The 19209-nt window shown below is 34.9% G+C and overlaps 3 protein-coding genes across 3 annotated transcripts; all 3 read right to left on the bottom strand.

Annotated features, from left to right (window-relative positions):
- Positions 1 to 1082: 1082 nt before the first annotated feature.
- LOC145591383 (la protein 1-like) lies at positions 1083 to 5690 on the bottom strand. The gene is made up of 10 exons (XM_081647823.1): positions 5488 to 5690; positions 5310 to 5388; positions 5047 to 5196; positions 4096 to 4238; positions 3264 to 3412; positions 2935 to 3027; positions 2447 to 2822; positions 1880 to 2027; positions 1452 to 1533; positions 1083 to 1365 (listed from the first exon to the last, which is right to left on the bottom strand). The coding sequence occupies exons 1-10, from the start codon at positions 5539 to 5541 to the stop codon at positions 1269 to 1271; spliced, it is 1371 nt and encodes a 456-aa protein (XP_081503949.1). The 5' UTR covers positions 5542 to 5690; the 3' UTR covers positions 1083 to 1268.
- A 2531-nt stretch (positions 5691 to 8221) lies between these two features.
- On the bottom strand, positions 8222 to 13164 carry LOC145591382 (uncharacterized). Its single transcript, XM_081647822.1, has 6 exons — positions 12888 to 13164; positions 11141 to 11268; positions 9542 to 9645; positions 9328 to 9415; positions 9108 to 9169; positions 8222 to 8700 (listed from the first exon to the last, which is right to left on the bottom strand). Exons 1-6 carry the CDS (start codon positions 12998 to 13000, stop codon positions 8548 to 8550), a joined length of 648 nt encoding a protein of 215 aa, XP_081503948.1. The 5' UTR covers positions 13001 to 13164; the 3' UTR covers positions 8222 to 8547.
- Positions 13165 to 14059: 895 nt separating this feature from the next.
- LOC145592947 (sulfite exporter TauE/SafE family protein 3-like) lies at positions 14060 to 18588 on the bottom strand. Its single transcript, XM_081649466.1, has 12 exons — positions 18192 to 18588; positions 17557 to 17716; positions 17043 to 17243; positions 16895 to 16959; positions 16422 to 16449; positions 16262 to 16329; positions 16095 to 16181; positions 15879 to 15929; positions 15541 to 15762; positions 14949 to 15042; positions 14639 to 14779; positions 14060 to 14316 (listed from the first exon to the last, which is right to left on the bottom strand). The coding sequence occupies exons 1-12, from the start codon at positions 18408 to 18410 to the stop codon at positions 14231 to 14233; spliced, it is 1422 nt and encodes a 473-aa protein (XP_081505592.1). The 5' UTR covers positions 18411 to 18588; the 3' UTR covers positions 14060 to 14230.
- Positions 18589 to 19209: the final 621 nt, after the last annotated feature.

The following is a 19209-nucleotide window of genomic DNA, read 5'->3' as shown; positions in this document are numbered from 1 at the left end:
ATGTTTATATGGTGTGTTATTTTCAAGGTTATGCTTAGTAAATCATATTATTATTATTTTTTTCTTTTTTAAGATAATTCATATTAATTGTCATGATTGCTTCAGTTTTTTTCCTCTTAGGGTTAGAAATGTTAGTGGGACAGGTCAGATTGGAACTTGCCCCATCCTAAGGCAACAATAGGACTTGATTTGGTAGGTGGTGTAGGGATAGGATGTGAATGAAGCTCATGTCGTACATGAGTGATCGGGATAGATCTTATGTTGTAAGACTTTGTAACTGTCTCAAATCCACCCTGCCTAACCTTATCTCCACTAGTCCAGCACTATATCAACTTTTAAAAAATGACTACTTTGTAGGATGTTACATCAAAGTTCAAAATCGTCCCAAAGCCACTTTAAAATATGTAAAATTAAGTCTCATAATTAAGTAAAATTGAATTTAAACAAATTATTTTGCTTTAGGTACACTTTATTCTTTTTTGTATTAAATGAAATTTGAACGAATACAAGTGTTTTGCAGCATATTTAGGATGGGGATTACACGTGGTGGGGAGGGAAGGTGAGAATTAGGTAGGGATGAATACCTAAATAGGTGGATGAGGCAAAAATGATTTAACATGTACCCGTTGGTTGCTAGGTAGGGATGGGTTTTAAACTCAGTTGAGGATGAAAATATTAAATGGAGATATAAATGAGAAGACCAAGATCCGCCTAGCCCTAATTAAATAGTTCAAGTTGGTCTGCCTTCAAATAATCCTTCTTTTATCTTTTTCCTAGTCCTAATTGAAATCATTATGAATTTAAACATATATGGAGTACAACATTTTCTAAATAAATGTATATGAAAAATTAAATAGGGTAGCTTCAGCTTGTTATAATCCTATTAAGGGATGGATTGCCAACTTAGGTAAAGTTGGAGTGGTTTCAAAAAAAAAAAAAACTAGTTAAGAGTTTAGTCAACTTTAACGGTCAAACCATTACTAGATCAAACGAATGTTAGATATGCTCCGTGCTTACACCCACCTATAGACTAGGGAGAGACCAGTTACTCAGTTAGAGAGGAAAAGAAACGAAAATAGATGGAAGGACAAACTCTTAAACAAGAATTATAAAAAAACTTATAAGTTCACTAAAAGATGCCACTTCATAAGACAACAGATGAAAGCTAATTGGTATAGGCCTTTAGTCGAGTTCAAATTCTGATACAAAATTGTGATCACAACTGCCTAACATTGTTCATAACCTCTAGAGATAATAGAATCAAAATCTTATGCCGCGACTTTCTGAGCTTTGTTGAAACGACCAGCAGGTGAATCTCTGTCTCGAGGTCGCCCATGCCTTCCGCCTCTGTTGAATTTTCCTCCCCTGAGCACCAAACAGCAGTTTCAGTCAAATCACTGAAACATCATTAAAATGTTTTTACAACCAAAATAATGGAATTATAAACAAACCTTCCTCTGTGTCCACCCCTATTATCCCGGAATTTCCCTTGACTTCCTTGAATTTGGCTCCAATATTCCTTCTCTTGGTCACCTGTAAGCAAGCCAAAGATTTAGCAGGTTGTTATGATAAATTGATAATAAACCCACACAATTAAAAAATTTCCATGATTTCAACATATAGCAAAATCCTTTATTACCCACTATCTTTTTCCCATGTACACTCTCCACCACTCCATTTAACTGGAGGTGTAATTGGAAATTCAAAACATAACTAGTTCTCTTCCGACTCCCAAAATTGTACACATGACTATTATATTTGACATATGGAGTATTTTAATTATAGTATATGCCAATTGATTTATTTATCAGGCTGCTAATACTCTAATAGCAGACAATTGAAACAATTTCTAACTGAATGAGAATTGCTTGCTACATACCAGTCACAGGTTCTAGAGCAGCGATAAAATTTTTAACAACTAAACCACCATCCTCTGTGAGCACTGCAGCAGCACGAGCTTTTTGGGATGCCACTGGTTCCTCAAATCGAATGTATCCTGAACTTTCTCCCATCTTGAAATCTATGTACTTCGCACCAAAAAAAGTGAGACATGAACAAAAAATTAGTTTTAAAGATTTGCTGACTAGTTAACAAATACATGATTAAAAAACTGACAAGTTACTATAAAAAATATGTAATTCAAAAACTGAAAAGTCGTGATATATTTTCAAGTAATTATACGTTTTGTAGGCTCAAATCTATATGGTCAATTGGTCATACTCATTTACTCAAAAGTCATGTGTGCTTGGCATGATACTTTGTACAGAGTACCATAAAAGCTGTTAGTACTTCTGATATATATTCCTGGTGATTGGCAAAAGCTATAAGAAGCAAAATGGAAAACTAAGGGAATATGTCAGGAAACACTATAGAAATAGTGTAGAGTAATTAAGGATCTGACGTGTACAATTTATATCATGCCACAGTTCAGATGCAGAGGTAGTACCTTGACAGTGCCAAATTTCTGGAATAAAGCCTTCAGATCTTCACGAATAACCACATCCATGTTATCCTTGTAGGATTCAACAGCATTTCTGCCTTCTGGTGCTGCTTTTTCAACATCCTTTTTGTCAGCACTATCAGAAGATTTCTCTTCACCCTCAGTTTCTTTCTCTTCCTCGTCAGGAGTACCTGTTGCAGCTTCATCAGCATCTTCAACGGTACCATTTTTATCACTTTCTGCTGCCTTATCTGCCTCTTCAGTTCCATTTGTCATAGAAACCTCAGCCGTACTAGCATGCTCAGCTGAATCATTTTGCTTGGATTCATCTCCTGATGACTTGCTTTTTAGTGTGAATGCAACAATTAGGCCCTTAGGATAGCTGAAACCATAGTGATGAAAATATCAGCATTTTTTGATAGAATGACTAATGCAAGAATAACTATTTTTCTGGCTTTATTGCCCCCTTCAGAAGATCACAATCAGATACGTACTTGGCTTCTTCAGAACTCTTAGACTTTCCCTGACCACGACCTGACTTTTCATATGCCTCTTCTAGCTTTTCTCTTTCAGCATCAAAGTCTTTCCTATTAACACAAAACATAGTATATTAAATGTACATTACCAACTGAAGTTAACCAACATCCACTAGATTGGTTCATGTGAGTGACACTATCACACTATAGCCTCCCAAGTCTACCAAAAAAAAAAGTTGCCCTTTTTTTTGGTAATTCTTTAAGAAAATGCTCATCTGAAACTTTTGTCACTTGGACTTCTACAGTTCTAGAAGTAATTTATACAGAATTTGACAAATTATACTTACTTTGGCTTGAGCTCCAGATCAGCACCAGCGTATGTTAAATTTTGTGCCATAATCTTCTCTGCATCTTCCTCTGTAGAATACTCAACCAAAGCAGTCCCGCAAAACAAGTTTTTGTGTGAAACAAGACGGGGAAGCCTGATACTGTTAACCTGTAATAAGAAGTAAATACACAAACCTGTATTAAAGGTACTACAAATTTGATCAAAATAGCCTCCAATGAATCAAATTGACATATTTTGCTTCCAAGTAGTGACAGTCAAAAGGCCCAATGGCAGCAAAATTAAAAAATGATGCTCCATTTGAGTGTGTGGTATATCACAAAAAAATTAGATATGCTGCTTAACAATCAATGCATGAAGCTGACTTTATAGTTCAATTTGCTTACTGAACACCATCATGGCATCATCAAAGCAATAAAATTTTCTCAAATATATTAATCATTGTATATTCAATTCATCATATGTCCTGCTTCAGTGAAACAAATTGAACTTTAACTCACTATGGAAATATCTCAGCAAATGTTCTTGTGCTACACTGCTACTTGGATTTTTTTTACGTATGTGATTCTAGATTTGAGCACCTTAAATACAGTGCAATACATCCCTTATAGGTTATAACTAAAAAAATTGCAAAACTGACTCCCCTCCACCTAATTTATGGTCAACTGACATAGAGAAACCAAACATCATGGACAAAAGGGTAGGAAAAAGTAGAAGGCTACACCCTTGAGGATTTTAGTCTTATAGCTCTCCATTCATGACTAACAACTCAAGTTAAAACAATTGCCAAAAAAAAAAAGGAATTTACACGCAAAAGAAGCAACTTAGATTACCTTTGCGAATTGAGAAAAGAAGGATTCTACATCTTCTAACTTCACATCATATGGTAGTGGTGCTGCAGCTATTGTCCTGCTATCAACCTGTTCTATCACCTCTTCTGGTTTGTTAAGTTCAGATCTCCTGCCAACCTTCTTCCCTGGAATATTTCATCATTTTGTTAGGAAGAGGATATAAAAAACCTCCATTACCCACATACTCCGTACATATAAAAAGCATAGAAGGGTCAAACAAGAAATTGGGGCTTGGTGAAGATTCAATAAGCATGCAACAAACCACAACAGAGCATTTTTTATTCAGAGTCTGCATAAGGACAGACAGACTTGAAGCGTTAACTGCATAATTTCAAAATTACAGATTTAGCAGAGTATGTACTTGTCATATTCACAGCATACAATCTATATCTAGCAAGGGTTTCTAACACACCAGGCCTCCAACAAACAAACCAATGAAACATCAGAATGTATCTACAAGTCTAAACTGGTTAGCATTTTAGAAATTACACAAAGAGACCGAAAAGTTCCAAGTTACTTCGACAACTAATTCCAAGTAACACTACTTATTTGTCAAGCGTCAGGATACATTTGCCAAACATCAGAAAGTATCTTCAAGTCTAAAATGGTTTCAGCATTTTACAGATTTCATAAAGAGCCAGAAAAACTCCAAGTTAATTCGACAACTAATTCCAAGTAACACTACGTATTTCGCAAGTGCCAAGATACACACAAATGTATGAATTACCCAATTACCAGAACGATCATAATTTACACAGCAAGCACACCAAACTCAACATTTAATAATCAAAATACTAAACAGCATATCATAATTTATTTGGTTACAATGTAAACCATTTAAAACTCTAATCATAATCTCTCTATCAATTTATATATTCATCCAAATGATTATAAAAGCAATATATATCGCGGATTAAAGCGAAAATCACGAACCGTCCTCGGAAATTTTGAGGAAATCAGAAGTCCTCAAAGTGTCAGCAACAGCCGTAACAGTATCTTCAGAAACATCATCAGCTTTAACATCTCCTATACCCAGATGACCCCTCATCCTCGAAAACGAACAAATCAAAGCCAAACTCACCACTAACAATTCCAAAATTTCAAGTTAAGTTAAACAAAATAAAAACCCCATAAAAATTTAATCTTTATATAAAAACCCCATTTCAGGGAGCAAAAAAAATTGAAAAAAAGGATACACCCATCTTCACTTTCCTCGAGTGTCTTCCTCAAGAAGTTGTCTCGGGGAAGATTACTGTCACTGAAATAAAACTCAACCTGCAAAAAATCAAATAAAATCAAATTAATTTGAATTGAATTGAATCAACTAAACTAATTAAAAAGATGAAATTTTAAAAATTTGTATAAATTGTAGACCTGGCGTATGACTTTTTTGGAGGTTTCTTCATCTAAAACGTTAGTCGTCGACATTTTTTTGCGATTGAAAGAACTTGAGAATGAGAGTGAGAAACAAGGGTTTGGAGGAGAAGAAGGGTGGTTAGGGTTTTGGGAGTGAAGAATGAGTTGGGGTTTAGAGAGTTGTAATGCCGTTTTTTTAGAGTTTAAGGCCTTTAAGCTAGATTTTTGCTGGATATTACTAATTTACGTACAGTATAATTTTTTTTAAGCGGTTACATGTTTTTTAGCGAGTAAAGGTCCTTAGGAAACAAGCCGAAAACTCTCACGAGCTAAACTTTGTTAGCGAAATAAGGGTCTATAAGAGTGGATAAAAGGATAAGAGAATTCTCACCCCAAGTTGCGGCATAAATTAAGGTGATATATAATCGTAATTCTTATCACTAGAGTGTACCCGTGTAAAATGTACGGGATATATATTAAGATTTTAATTATATAATATAAGAAAAATTATTTTTCAATTACGGGAAGTTGATTTAGATGTACTGATGTAGCAACTTAGAACCTGTTATTTTAAACTTTTTATGGTCTGCTTTGGCTCTACTCTGCTAAAATATGATATACTCTTTTGAGCCCTGTTGTACTCTATTGTCACCCGCTCTACACTTTTGCAATATGATGTGCTCTTTTCTTCTCATAAACTCAAAAGAACAAAACTTTACTCTTATATGTGGGTGGCCACGCAAATGTGTCAAGCTATAGAGGTTCTTTTGTTGATTAGAGGTTACTCGGTTAGTGTCATACGGGTTATTTCATCAGTGCTATAGGAGGAGTTACTTTATTCTTTTGCAAGCAACTATTCGATGAGGCTAGTTAGGCAGTTACGCAAAAAGCTTGTTGTACATATTTTTGTTTTGTTGATTAGAGAAGTGGAAGTTGTTTGAATTGAAGGGTTGGGATTTTGAGTTCTACTGTGAATTGTTGATAAAGTAACTATATATCCGTGTAGCCGTGCTAATACACGAAAGAAAATAACACAAAGTGAAATGTTAGTAGTGTTTAAGAAAAAAATGAATTGTTATTATTAGTTAGCAATCCCTTGAGAAAATGAAAAGAAAAAAATATGGCTGGAGAACAATTGTTTTTTTTTAGTGGAATGGTAGTTATCGGTTTTGAAAAAAAATTTTTTTTTTTTTGAGTGGTTAAAAAAAAAAAAAAAAAAAAAAAAAAAAAAAAAACCTAAAAGCATGAGATTTGAGGATTGGGGATTTGGAGGGTTGTGGTCAAAAGACTCTACAATTATAATATAGATTAGACCATAAACTACTTGGTACTTGACTACTTAAGTTTTCATTTAACGCACTCATATGTCGTATCTAATAAAAATATATAATTGAGCAATGTAAATACTTGAAGTACATGTATTTGAAATAACACATACTACGTATTTGATCATCCTCTAATATTAAGAGTGCATTTTTACTAATATGTTTGAGTGTTAAGCATTTAAATATAGAAATATAACCTACCAAAAATAATTATATATATATAAAAAAAGGCCCTTTTATAATTACATCTATACAACACAACGAGTAATTTTGTTTTGTGAGTAGACAACTTTGCAAATCAGAGAACAATCGAATTATTGTTGCGAATGACTTTGAATTAAAAAAAAAAGTCACAATTTACGACCATAATTATAAAGAAAATTTGAATCACGAAATCTCAACTTTCACCACCTCTCATAATATTTTCAAGATTACTACTTAGCTAACGGTGTGAATCGATGAAAAAACTTTGTTGCTACTTGTTGTAGGTGTCGCTATTGGTATGTATAGAACTATAGAGAAGAGACGGGGAGGAGAGAAGAAGCATCACAAACATGCGAGGAGAGGCCGAGAGGATCGTGGTGGTTCTCAAAATTTGTTTTCGTAATGCAAATTATGTTTTTGTTGATACAAAACTCCGTATAAGGCAAATTTTTGCAACTACATACAAAGGTTTAAACAGATTTAATTAATACTTTCAACGATGTTAATATGAGTACACGAGTTAAATGATTGTGAATTTGTGAAAATAAAACACAGTTCTATGTTTTGAAAAAATGGTGCATGAATGATGAACCTACACACTACAAATGAAGGAAACCTTATAACACTTGCTATGTGCATAATTAAGAGCTTGTTATGTGCATACATTTCAAGTTTTCAACACATTCTTCTGTTTACATCTACAATGTTTGAATCACTAGTTACTTCGTAGGGCATCTAATCTAGGCAAAAGTAAAAGAAATTTAAATTGAGCGAACTTTTCCACAGATCACTTGGTACCAGTTCATCTCCCAAGTTTGGAAGAACCACTAACTATTTCAGGCAAACTCTAACTTCTTCCTACGCGGTAGGTTTAGCCTTAAACAATTCTCAACAAATTGTCGATTTTAACATGAAAAACTCGAATTGGGTGACTATACTGAGTATAAAGTTCCTTCAATGTCTATTGGGAACAATTAATTTGATGTAGCTTACATAAATCTATTGCTACTCACAATTCTAATGTGTCATGTAATAAACATTGAGCTTGACTAATTGACTCGAGGTCACTAGATAAGATATGAAGAAATAGAACACCTAATACGACTGTTGCTCTATCAATCCCAGCTTAAAAAAAACACCCAAGGACCACAACCCGGTTAAACACGAGTCAAGTCTCAAGATACAAAGGCTATCAAATACCCTAGTTAATGAGCATTTCCAAATAACACACAAACCAAAATCAAATCCATCACATATAATCTTTTAACAAGATTAATGCTGTCATGAACAAGAGGGAAACCATGATGAGACTCTCAAGGTACAACATCAATCTTTCTATCCTCCTATACAATGCAGCCTTTTCATGATCATCACAATAGAGTTACATGATTAGGAGTCTTCAATAGACTGATCAGACAAAGGTAGATGTGATTCGACCAATCCACACAATTGAGAAGCAGCGAGACCAAGTGACATGTGTACAAGCTCACAATTAAAATGCAGAACTTTGCCGCCATATTTTCATAGAGCAGAAGAATCTTGTATCACTTCACATAAAATCCTCCTCTAGCTCTTGCAAGGATTTCTCACCTGAAGCTATCTGTTTGTTAGAAGTCATCTTATCAGATACCATCAAATTCTTGTAGCTTCGCATTTCTGCTACCCTCTCTTTCTCTAGCCTATCCATTTCCTCTCGACGTTTCTGCAAAGCATCAAATTGAGCATTAGCTGTATTGAAACAAGATACAATCACAGGATTTAATTTTGCCCAAATAGATTAGAAAACCAGGTCAAAAAGACTTGTCTTGAACTTCTTAACCTTATATAATTCTTTTCAAGTTACACTTTACCCCTTTCAGAAAAATAGTGGAATTACATCGTGTTCTCTACATATTATGAAAAATTGTTTCAGTGTAGTTACAGAGCCCAGTGCTTTTTTTATACACATGACTGTGGCCATACAAAATCACTGTTCCATTACATTTGTCCATCATCTAAATAAAACAGTGATTAATCAAATATTAGCCATGAACAAGGAACAACTCAAGAGAAAGACACAGCCTACATGCCAGTATATAAAATAGAGCGACAATGTAAGGCTGGACTCACCTTTTCTCTCAGCTGAGCCTTTCTTTCTGCCTTTTCAGCAGCACCATATGCTTCACGCTCAGCTGCATGCAGATAATTCACATATTAGTGCACTATTACCCAAAAGAAACAGAGAATAAAATATTGAGAAAAAAACAAGAGGGGGGTGAAGGGCAGAGAGGCAGTATTACCAAAATGAGACCATGCAAGCATAACAAGGCAACATGTTTAGATTGTTTACCTTTAAAATCTGGTGTCCTTTCCACCTTTGTTCGGTTCAGCCTATTAACGACCTCATTTATTCTCTTTTCTACACGAACAGTGCGGACCTGAATTGACAGTAATCAGACCGCCATTTTTTATCAATAATATCTGTAAACCAATAGCTTGATAAGGGAAGCTCCTAATTGGGAAAAGGATCAATAAACTTCAAGAAGATAAAGGTGAAAATTTACCATTTTTGAGTTGTGGAAACCAACTTGGCCAACATCCATAGAAGCAGTTTTCTTCAAGTTGGCCCAGGGAGTGTAAACAACATCAATGTTATTCACCTTGTTGCCTGTAGCATTGCCATTGCAACCAATGTCAGCATACAAATTAGCTCAACAAACCATAACTTAAAACGCCCAAGTCAGTTGATGCAAAGGTTGTGAAATGCAAGAATAAAGTCAGAATCCTCATATTTAAGGCAGCTTACAGTAAAATGCTCCAATGAAATTCTGAAAATCAAAACCTCAATACAATAGTCTAATTACAAGATACTAGCTTAAAAAATGGACTACACTGCCCAGTCAGATGAGTAAGCCGTTCAAAGCATGTTCATCCGGTGTGATTGGGGTTCAAGGCGATGTATAAAAAAGCTCAAGGCACACTGAAGCGAGAGGGGTTCTGCAGCGCCTAGGCGCGCCTCTTTGAAGTGAAGCGCACTATATCGCCAACTAAAAAAATTTGGCTGAAGTTTGGTTCAGGTGCACCTCATGCGCTTTTGTGCGCCTAACCAAAAACGCATCGCTAGACCAAGCTAAGTGCATACCCCTAATCGCCCCTTGGGCCTCAGCGCCTAGGCCCACTTTTTTAATTCACTGGTTCAAGGATCAAACAAACCAGGAAAAACTGTCCACAGAGAAGCAGCCTTACCCGACTTGCCAAAAACGCACCAAAAAACTTTTGAAAATCAAAATCTCACCATCATACTCCAAGAAACTAGTATATAAAAATTAAAATCAAACAGGCCAGTTAGACCTAGTACTGTTCACCTGACTGAACACTAAAGGAAACCCCCTTTTATGGGGTTACTGAAAACACCCTCAACATGGAGCGTTATTTTAACTGACACCTATAATTGCAAATTCTAAAATAAGACACCTTTACGTCGTAATTTTTAGTCCCACCGACAAACAGCTTTTTTAAATCAGTCAAGTATTTCATTGGTAGTTATTCCATACAAAGAGGAAAATTGGCTACAATTAAAGGGATTCCCATAATTAAAAGGTATTATGTTATCAAGAAATTTGAATAAAATAATAAGAATCTCGCCAAAAATATATTAGATATATATAATTTATTTTTAAAAACCTAATTTTGTAAGAAAAAACAAATATTGGTCTTCCCACAAATGAAAATTTAGCCTACAAGTCCAGAGTAATTTAGGGGCAAACTTTGGATCATGAAGTAATTGTAAGATGTCTTATTGTCTTGCTAACATGTCCTATACTTGATTGTTGACAACTAGCTGGCTAGTGGCTACTATGTGCCTTAAGGCTCCAGCATTAATTGTCTCTATGCAATTGCATGGAGAAAGTTCTTACAAGTCATTCCCTGCATACCCTACCCCATACTCCAATCCTAGTCTCAACATTGAGGTGGAAACAATGCAGAGAGATGCAGCAATAGTGATATTGTACACTATGGAACATACAGAAATTTAGGTTGATAACAATTTCTCCGCTGGGAAGGAGAGTATATTCCTGCCTTATGGAGTTTCTCCAATAAGATCAGTTCAACATAAATTATTCATTGATGAACAAACACATTATGAAGGATTCAGAACTTGCCTTGGATGGAATTTGCTTTCACAAGCTGAGCACAGTCCTCCAACAGACCTTCTGATATGCTATCCATTGTCTGACCTCTATTCAATCTAACATAGACATGGGCAGAAGACATTTTGTCCACATGGAACCTGGAAAAAACAAAATCAGCAATTTGGCTAAATCACCCGAAATGTGGGTGAAGTTGTATTGGCCAGGCTGACCAAACAGTAAAATGTATGAGTGTAATATAAAAAATATCAAGGTGCACTAAGGCGATAGAGGTCCAGCTCAAGCGTGCCTCTTTAAATGCGATTAGCCTAGCTAAAAAAAAAAAAAAAAATTGTACTCCATTATCCTAAAGCACAGCACGCCTCTGTTATACCTAATTATACAGTGTATGAGTGCTTTAAATTTATAATAAATGATCATTGGTACACAAAAAGTATTCATAGTGGTGCACACAAGTGAATATTCATGCAAAATCTTCCACAAATCAGATTTAGCCCCCATAACAAACTAATATTGGCACCTAATTTATATATTCATAAACAAAAAAACTTGATATTCAACTTTGACATCTAATTCTGTGGTTCTACCTGAAAACTTGAACCATAGTGTGGAAAATGAATCCATCAATCTTGCCCATAAAGGAGAGAAAAAAAAAGAGAGAGAGAGAAGATTCCTCCATTCCATAATATAACTACATTTGGACTTGTCCCTTTTCTACGCTTCATACATAAGAATAAAAATATAGTCAAGGGAAATAATTTTTGGATTCTTCTCTATACTTCTTTCAAGATATCAACTTCCATAACTTATACTTGTAGATAATTAATGATATGTCAAAGTTGCACTGGAAAATGCGGAACTCTACAGGTAGGAATATTTATTGAACAAAAAATATTTAACAGGAGTATTGCCGATAACATACAATCTTCTCTCCTGCCATCTCATTTTCTTAGGCTAACTAAGCTCCTCCTGATGAAAGAAAGGTAGTTGGTATGAAGACAATGAACTAACCAAATACTCCATGACTTTGGAGGCCAATTGAATTACTTAATCCAACTCTCCAAGCATACAAAAAAATTCGATACATTACCTCTGATCAAGGAATAAACCATACTGATGTCAGATCAATTTGCTCTTAGCTATGGTACAATCGTACAACTTTTCATTCAACACTACTCAGCATGTAAAGATAACTCATTTCACTCATCTAACACTCAATCCCTTCTTCCACTGACTTCTTCAAATGGTAATGACCTTTTATCCATCTATTGAAGCAACTTAAACATTAAGATACAGCAACTGCACAAAACACACTCTTCCATGACATAGATTATCATTTACATTAAGTTATTAACACATCACGTAGCGCGTATTGACCAAAATAACAATAACAAATTCTAATTAACATCTCCTAGCGGCGAGCAAAGCCTCCAAAAAAACAGCAATTTCAATCGACAATTCCTCACCCAAATCAAAAAAACTTCCAACAAAAAATTTGCAGAATGTAATGGTAAAGAAAGTAACTCAATTTTCCATTAAAACCTAATCCAAATCAAACCCATGTCATAACTACAGCAGACAAGTACGAGAAAAACCCTAAATTGACAAGAAATTGAATAGTCAGGGCATTGAATAAATCACAAAATTCAGAATTTCAAATCATATAATCCAATTCCAACAAAACCCATCAATCAAATTTCAGAAAAAAAAACCCAGAAAAAACATTATAATTAACAATTGAATGAGATTAGAAAGGTACCAAATATCTTCAGGAAAGCCGTATTTGATGAGTTCTTCATTCTCGAACTTATCAAGACCCATGAAGATAGTGTAATCCCCAGCTTCGGGTCGGGCCTTAAAGTAGAACACCATCTTCTTCGATGGATGATTCTCTCTCTCTCTCTTTCTCTCTCCTCTCTTTCTCAATAATCGCACAGAGGTAGGAGAGAGAAGAAGAGAGACAGTTGAATGTAAAATTAATAAAAGGGAAAATTTTCGAAACAAACTATTTTACAGGTAAAATAGGCACAACCCCAGGAATCCGTTTTGCGTACGTTTTTCTTTATTCCCCGTGTTTTCTCTTTTTTGTTTGAAAAGATTGCCTTTCTACGATATTTCGGATTTTTGGGTTGTTGTTTTAAATTACATAATAATAATAATAATACGAATAATCAAATATTAATCATTTAAAATAAAAGTGCATATTGCATTTTCATGTGTTATGTTTGTACTCTGTATATAAGGAATGTGATTGTATAAATCAAAATATGAAAGTCCATGATGCTTAAATAGTCGAGGTCATTGTAAAGCGTTTTGACCATGCGTCCATGTAGGTGAATTTTTTTTTTTTTTTAATGTGGACGACTTTAAACGAGGATCATTGGTTAAAGTAAATCAATGTGTAGTGGGTAAACCGTCTTTTAAAAATTGAATAGCTAAACGCACGTGTGATGCTCTAAGTTGTTAAGTGTCCTACACAAGACGAGTTGTTAAGTATGATCATTATGATATGCGAAGTCAAATTGGCTATTTGCATATAAATAAGGAATCTAAAATTGTAAGCATTAGCCAACTTGGAGAATTATTATGAGAACATGACCCCAAAAGTTGTTCTTATTCTAAATAATTCAAAAGTAGGATTTGTATGAGAAGATGGACAAAAGTTTCCAAAATGATTTTAGTGCAAATACAGGGGAAAAAAATAATTATGTTAGTAGCTTTATAAAACCTTAAGTTGTCTTTAATTGACTCTTCCTTGTACAAAGTACAGACCATGGAGAACAAAGATGTTCGCGTATAATCCATCAGAATAAGCATAGTGAAAACTGAAAGTCTGAAAGTAAGAGGACAGAATTGCTCATCAGTTAATGTGGATCTGGTGTTATTACAAGGAGCTATTTGTAAGAGAGCTTTTCAACATTATGTTCTTCAAAATAAAATACTACATACAATAAAATCTGTACATAAAGAATTGGTGTTTTTGCAAATACAAGGTAGAAACGTTGCTCTAAGATAATACACACTACTGTTATATAAAATGTGTAACTGATTATAACAGCACGGGGCATTGTATCCCCGAGAAATAGTAAAGGCTTACAAGTCTTATGCCTTGTACTTGCAAAGATCCTCAAATCCCATGAATTCATGTCGTTGAATCTTTCCAACTATGTTTGAAATGCCAACACCGCCTAAAAAATATAAACAGAGCAATATCAATGATGGAAGTTACTTCAGATTTCCTGTTTCTGAGTTCTGATGGTAACATGCATATACAAAACTAGTATCTTCACCTGAGAAACACTTTTATAAGAACTTTGTGAGCCTTAGTCCAAACTTAATTTTCCTTCTAAGTCTATTACACTTACCTCTTTTTAGTTGCGGATTGCGCTAACGGTCTATTTGAGCTAATCTTCTTAACATGAACTTACTGGCCCTTTTCTAAACTTAACAGGGTGAAAGAACAAAGCCTTAGAGCATCGTAAGGTCAAGATAAGCACGTGTAGAGCTCACCTAGTGAGACGGCGCTGATGAAGATTGTGAAAGCTAGAATGAAGATTATAAAGGATGCCCTCCCCATAATAATTATCAACTTTCTGACAGCATGTTGTCCAACAAAGGCAGCAACAGTTGCCACAGCCATAAAGTAAAGTGCTGCAAGAACAATCAGATAAAACTTGTTAGTATATAGAAAAAATAAAATAGAATTCAATGCAAGGAAAATAATATAGACATACAAAAGTCATTAAGGACTTCAAAGATCAGTATTTTTTAAAAGACCTTGTGTATTTTGGATAAAGAAGACTAATAGGTGATTGCTTACCATAAGGGACAGGAAAACGTTTAAGAAGGTAGTACTCTATAACAGACATAGATGCAGAAAAAGCCATTGCAAAGGTAGCAGTAGCACTTGAAACCTGCAGAACATATCAAAGATTATGATTCCCACTTAGCGATACTGACTAATAATTTATGGATGCTTGTAGAGCTATAAGACAAACTTTGAGTCAACTTCTGCTAAAGATCAATCACATCCATTTTTGCAAGATACTTGAAAGATATAGATAGATATCCAAGTACTTGTTTACAACTGATTGCTTAGTGTGAATAACCATCCCAGTGCTTCATCAATTTTGAATACTCGTTTCAAAAGCTAACTCAATCGGCCAGCATGTAAATTATTCACAAATGAATGTTTACTCATGAAAAGATCCAGTATAAGAGCAATTCATTCATTCACTAGTTTGAGGTGAAAGGAGTCATACCATATCACTAAGGCAACAGAATTCAACTTCTTTTAATTGTCACAATAGCGTCTTTAGTCTTCCATGAAATATCTCATAAGAATCTCAACCTCTTACACTGGAATATAGAATTAAAAAGGACTCTTACATTTATACAAACAAAAGTCTCACCTGAGGAGGGATTCCCAGCTCCAAAAACAAGGGACCCAAAATAAATCCACCACCAAGGCCAAGCAGTCCACCAGCTATACCAGCCAAAATCCCATAACAACAATACATGACGAGCTGGTGGACTTTCCACATTGTGGATGCATTTCCTTTGGATGAGATTATTCTTCGTCCATTGTACAGGCTGACTGCTTCATATAAGGATACACCAACAGCAACAGGTACCTGGAACACAAAAATGATCAATTTAATATTCTCCACAGAGCAAAAGAAGGATCAAAAAGCTCTTGTCATACATAGTAAACAAGAGGAGAATAGTTAATTGGATGCATAAACAATACCTGCAACAAGCTCAAAACCCAATAGGCTGTTGAACAAGTAGCCGTAGTTTCCTGTTCAGTTTAATTTATTTGTAGAAAAGTAATTAGATATACTATAAAATTAAGAGGACCATAGGCAGACCAGCAAGCCAGAAACTCTGCTAGTCTGCTTGAAAACCCCTTCCTGCCAAATTACTGAAAGACTGTATAAAAGATAGAGCTGGAAGATAAAAGGACCTTAACAATCTGCAGGACAAGAAATGACACCCAAACAAACACAAGCAGACCAAGTTCCCTCCAGCAAACATTTTTTACGGCAGAAACCTATATCAATCACATCTTCAGTTATAAAAAATAACAATCTTGAATTAGGTAAAAATCTCAAATAGTTAGAAATTACTCACTTTTGTTTCTTCACCCTCCTTGTTTGGGAAATCAGGAAGGGGCTTATACTCCACTCCACCACTAACACCTGCTCCCAATATCATAAAAAAAGATGAATATCCAAGATATTGAATCAAAAGAGCCTTAGAATGCCTTTAGTTAAGACGTATATTAACTCACCATTTGATGCCAAATACCTCATAGCTTCCTGAAAACAAATGCAACTAAGGTTAAGGGGGGACATTGCAACTTAATTAATAATAACAAAAGCTTAAATAAGACTTCATTGCATTACCCTTCATCAAAACTTGTGTGAACCTATTCGAACTTATCTGAATTAACCTGAACGAATTAAGACTTATTGTAAGTTGTAAAGTGATCTTTGTAGCCTTAAAGCCCTTGTCAGACCCGAATTTTCCTGAAACTAATCTTTCTAGGGAGAACATTCAAGCAAAATTACTGAAAGAGTTTTGTTTTTTCCTCAACTCTTTCCAGTTGACACGTCATTAAAAAAAAATTCAAAATTGGATATTACGATTAAGAACTCGTGAAAATTTAACATGAACTCTGAATTATGGATCTGGCTACTAAGTTACACAGCTAGAATATAATGAATATCAGTATCTGCACAAACACTTTAAAGGTCCAATCACCTGTTTCATCAACGTTTCCTTTCTCCAAGTTTCAACGCCTTTAAAGAGTGCCTTGATAGATGTGCCTATAGAAAGTCAGCTCAGATTAGGCTGTCATGCTATCAGCAAAAAAAATACATGAAATCAACTAGCAGCACCAATAAATTACCTATGAAAATAATGATCAGCAAGACTGTGACCATCCATTCAGCAAATATCACATTAAAAGTAACACCAATACTTATTCCCAGCAAGAGCATAGGCTGGAAAAGTAGAGCTAAATCATAATCGATGATTGGCATATCAAGTGTTGGATGCCTTAGATTCAGATTGTAGTACACAGTTGAGGCTGCAGCACCCGTTATCATACCTGAAGATCAAACAATATCACTCTAACAATCATATTCAACTGCCACAATATTGCTTACCATATTATCAAACAAGATAAAATGAAACACTGTAAATACAGAAAGGGGTAAACAGAAAATTCCAGCCTGATATTCCATCATACAATAAAAGTCAAAATTCATAATAATCCAACCAAGATTCAATAGAACATTTCCAAATATTCTGGATAATTCCATTTTGACATTTTGTTATCATCAACAAACTAACTGACAAAACAATATAGCCTTACTTCTTCACACAATCTGACAGACAATATAACAAGGTTAAACCCTTACATTTGGATATAGCAGTTGCAGATTTTGGATCAAACCCTATAACAAGATTAAGCATTGGCACAAATATCCCACCACCTCCAACACCACCAACACTTCCAAATGCTGCTCCACAAAATCCAATAAAAGACCCCACAATAATTTGCCGCCCAAATTTAAATTCCTGTAATGTATGAACCCATGAGGCCATGATAATACAATATTACTTGCAAAGTCAACATTCATATAAGTTAATGCACAAAATATTTACAAAACTATTCATATTAAACCAACATACCAAAAATGTTACAAAAAACAAATCAGTTAAGCACAACTATTGTGCAACCCAACTGTGGATGTCTACTAGCATAGCTAGTAAAGTCTTACGGGTGTTTACTATTAAACGGTATCAAATCTCGTTTACATCATTGATCCACCAGGCTGCCAAAGAAAAAATAAACAAAAAACAAAAACCTGCAACCCAATTAAAAACCCTTTTCTGGGCACTTTCTGTTCCATAACAAATACATTACCACATGATTCAATATTTTGGGTATCCACAACAAAAAAAGTGTTAAAAGGGCATATAAATTCAATTAATTTAAACCAATTCACTAATTTAAAAGAAAAAAAGTGTTGACTTTGTAAGTGGGTTTTACCGGCCAAACATGGTGGTTACCAGATTGATCAGGTTGCCACCAAAAATTGACAAATTGGGAAAGAAGATGATCTGAAGTTGAAGTGATGGTGGAATTGATAATCTGGGAATTTTGGGTTCTTATCACAGCTGAAGCCAACAACAAGCTTAAAGCAACCATTGAAATTAAGCTCAAAATCTTCCATTTTCGCAATCCTCCAAATAATTCATTCATCATCATTCTATCCAAAATATGGTTACAAATAAAAAAATACCCAATAATAGTATTTCGTAATCAAATAAATTTGGCCAAAATATCTATGTTTGTGTCAATTTATGATGTGAGAAATGAGAATGGATATGGAATACGTAGTGGAGTACAGTAGTTGGCTAAGGGAGTGGAGCCGTGGAGGACTATATAACTATTCGATAGTTCACGAAATTCAATGGTAAGCAAAGCATGTTAAAATACCAAACACCCGCTAAATTAATACCTTACTCGTCATATTCTCTCTGTCCCTTATTATCTTTTTTCCCCTTTCGTTCTCCTTATCTACGAATCGTCGAATCTACCTAGATTACCATGGGTAAATTTTTGCACGTTTTTCAAATTAAAAATAACTTTGTCTCCTAAGCAATAAAATAGATTAAGAAAGTATAGAGGTAGTGGGCTGAATAGCCCAAATTGACCTGAGCCATGGCCCAACATCCAAAAAAAAAAAGCACGACATGACACGAGAACAGTGTAAGAGCAACATGACACGTTACTATGCTTGTTGGATTGTGGGTCGGGTCTCCTTCTCTATTTAGGAGAAGCACGACTAGACATGGTCCTACACGACAAAATACACTAAAATAAGTGAAAATAGGCTTAGTCACGCAAGCACGACATAACATAATAGCATGTGGGCCTCGGTCGTGCATGGGTCAACCTTTTGAAAGTTTTGGCATGGCTGGTAGTTCGTAGGTTGGGTCTAACTAACTCCAAAGCACGAAGGTTTGGCACAAGACACAACCAAACACGACCCACAACAATCTTT

This window comes from Chenopodium album, chromosome 18 (genome assembly GCF_948465745.1).
Source record: "Chenopodium album chromosome 18, dcCheAlbu1.1, whole genome shotgun sequence".
NCBI lineage: Eukaryota > Viridiplantae > Streptophyta > Magnoliopsida > Caryophyllales > Amaranthaceae > Chenopodium > Chenopodium album.
The sequence above is the reverse complement of the archived record's forward strand: the minus strand, read 5'-3'. Positions and strand labels throughout refer to the sequence as shown.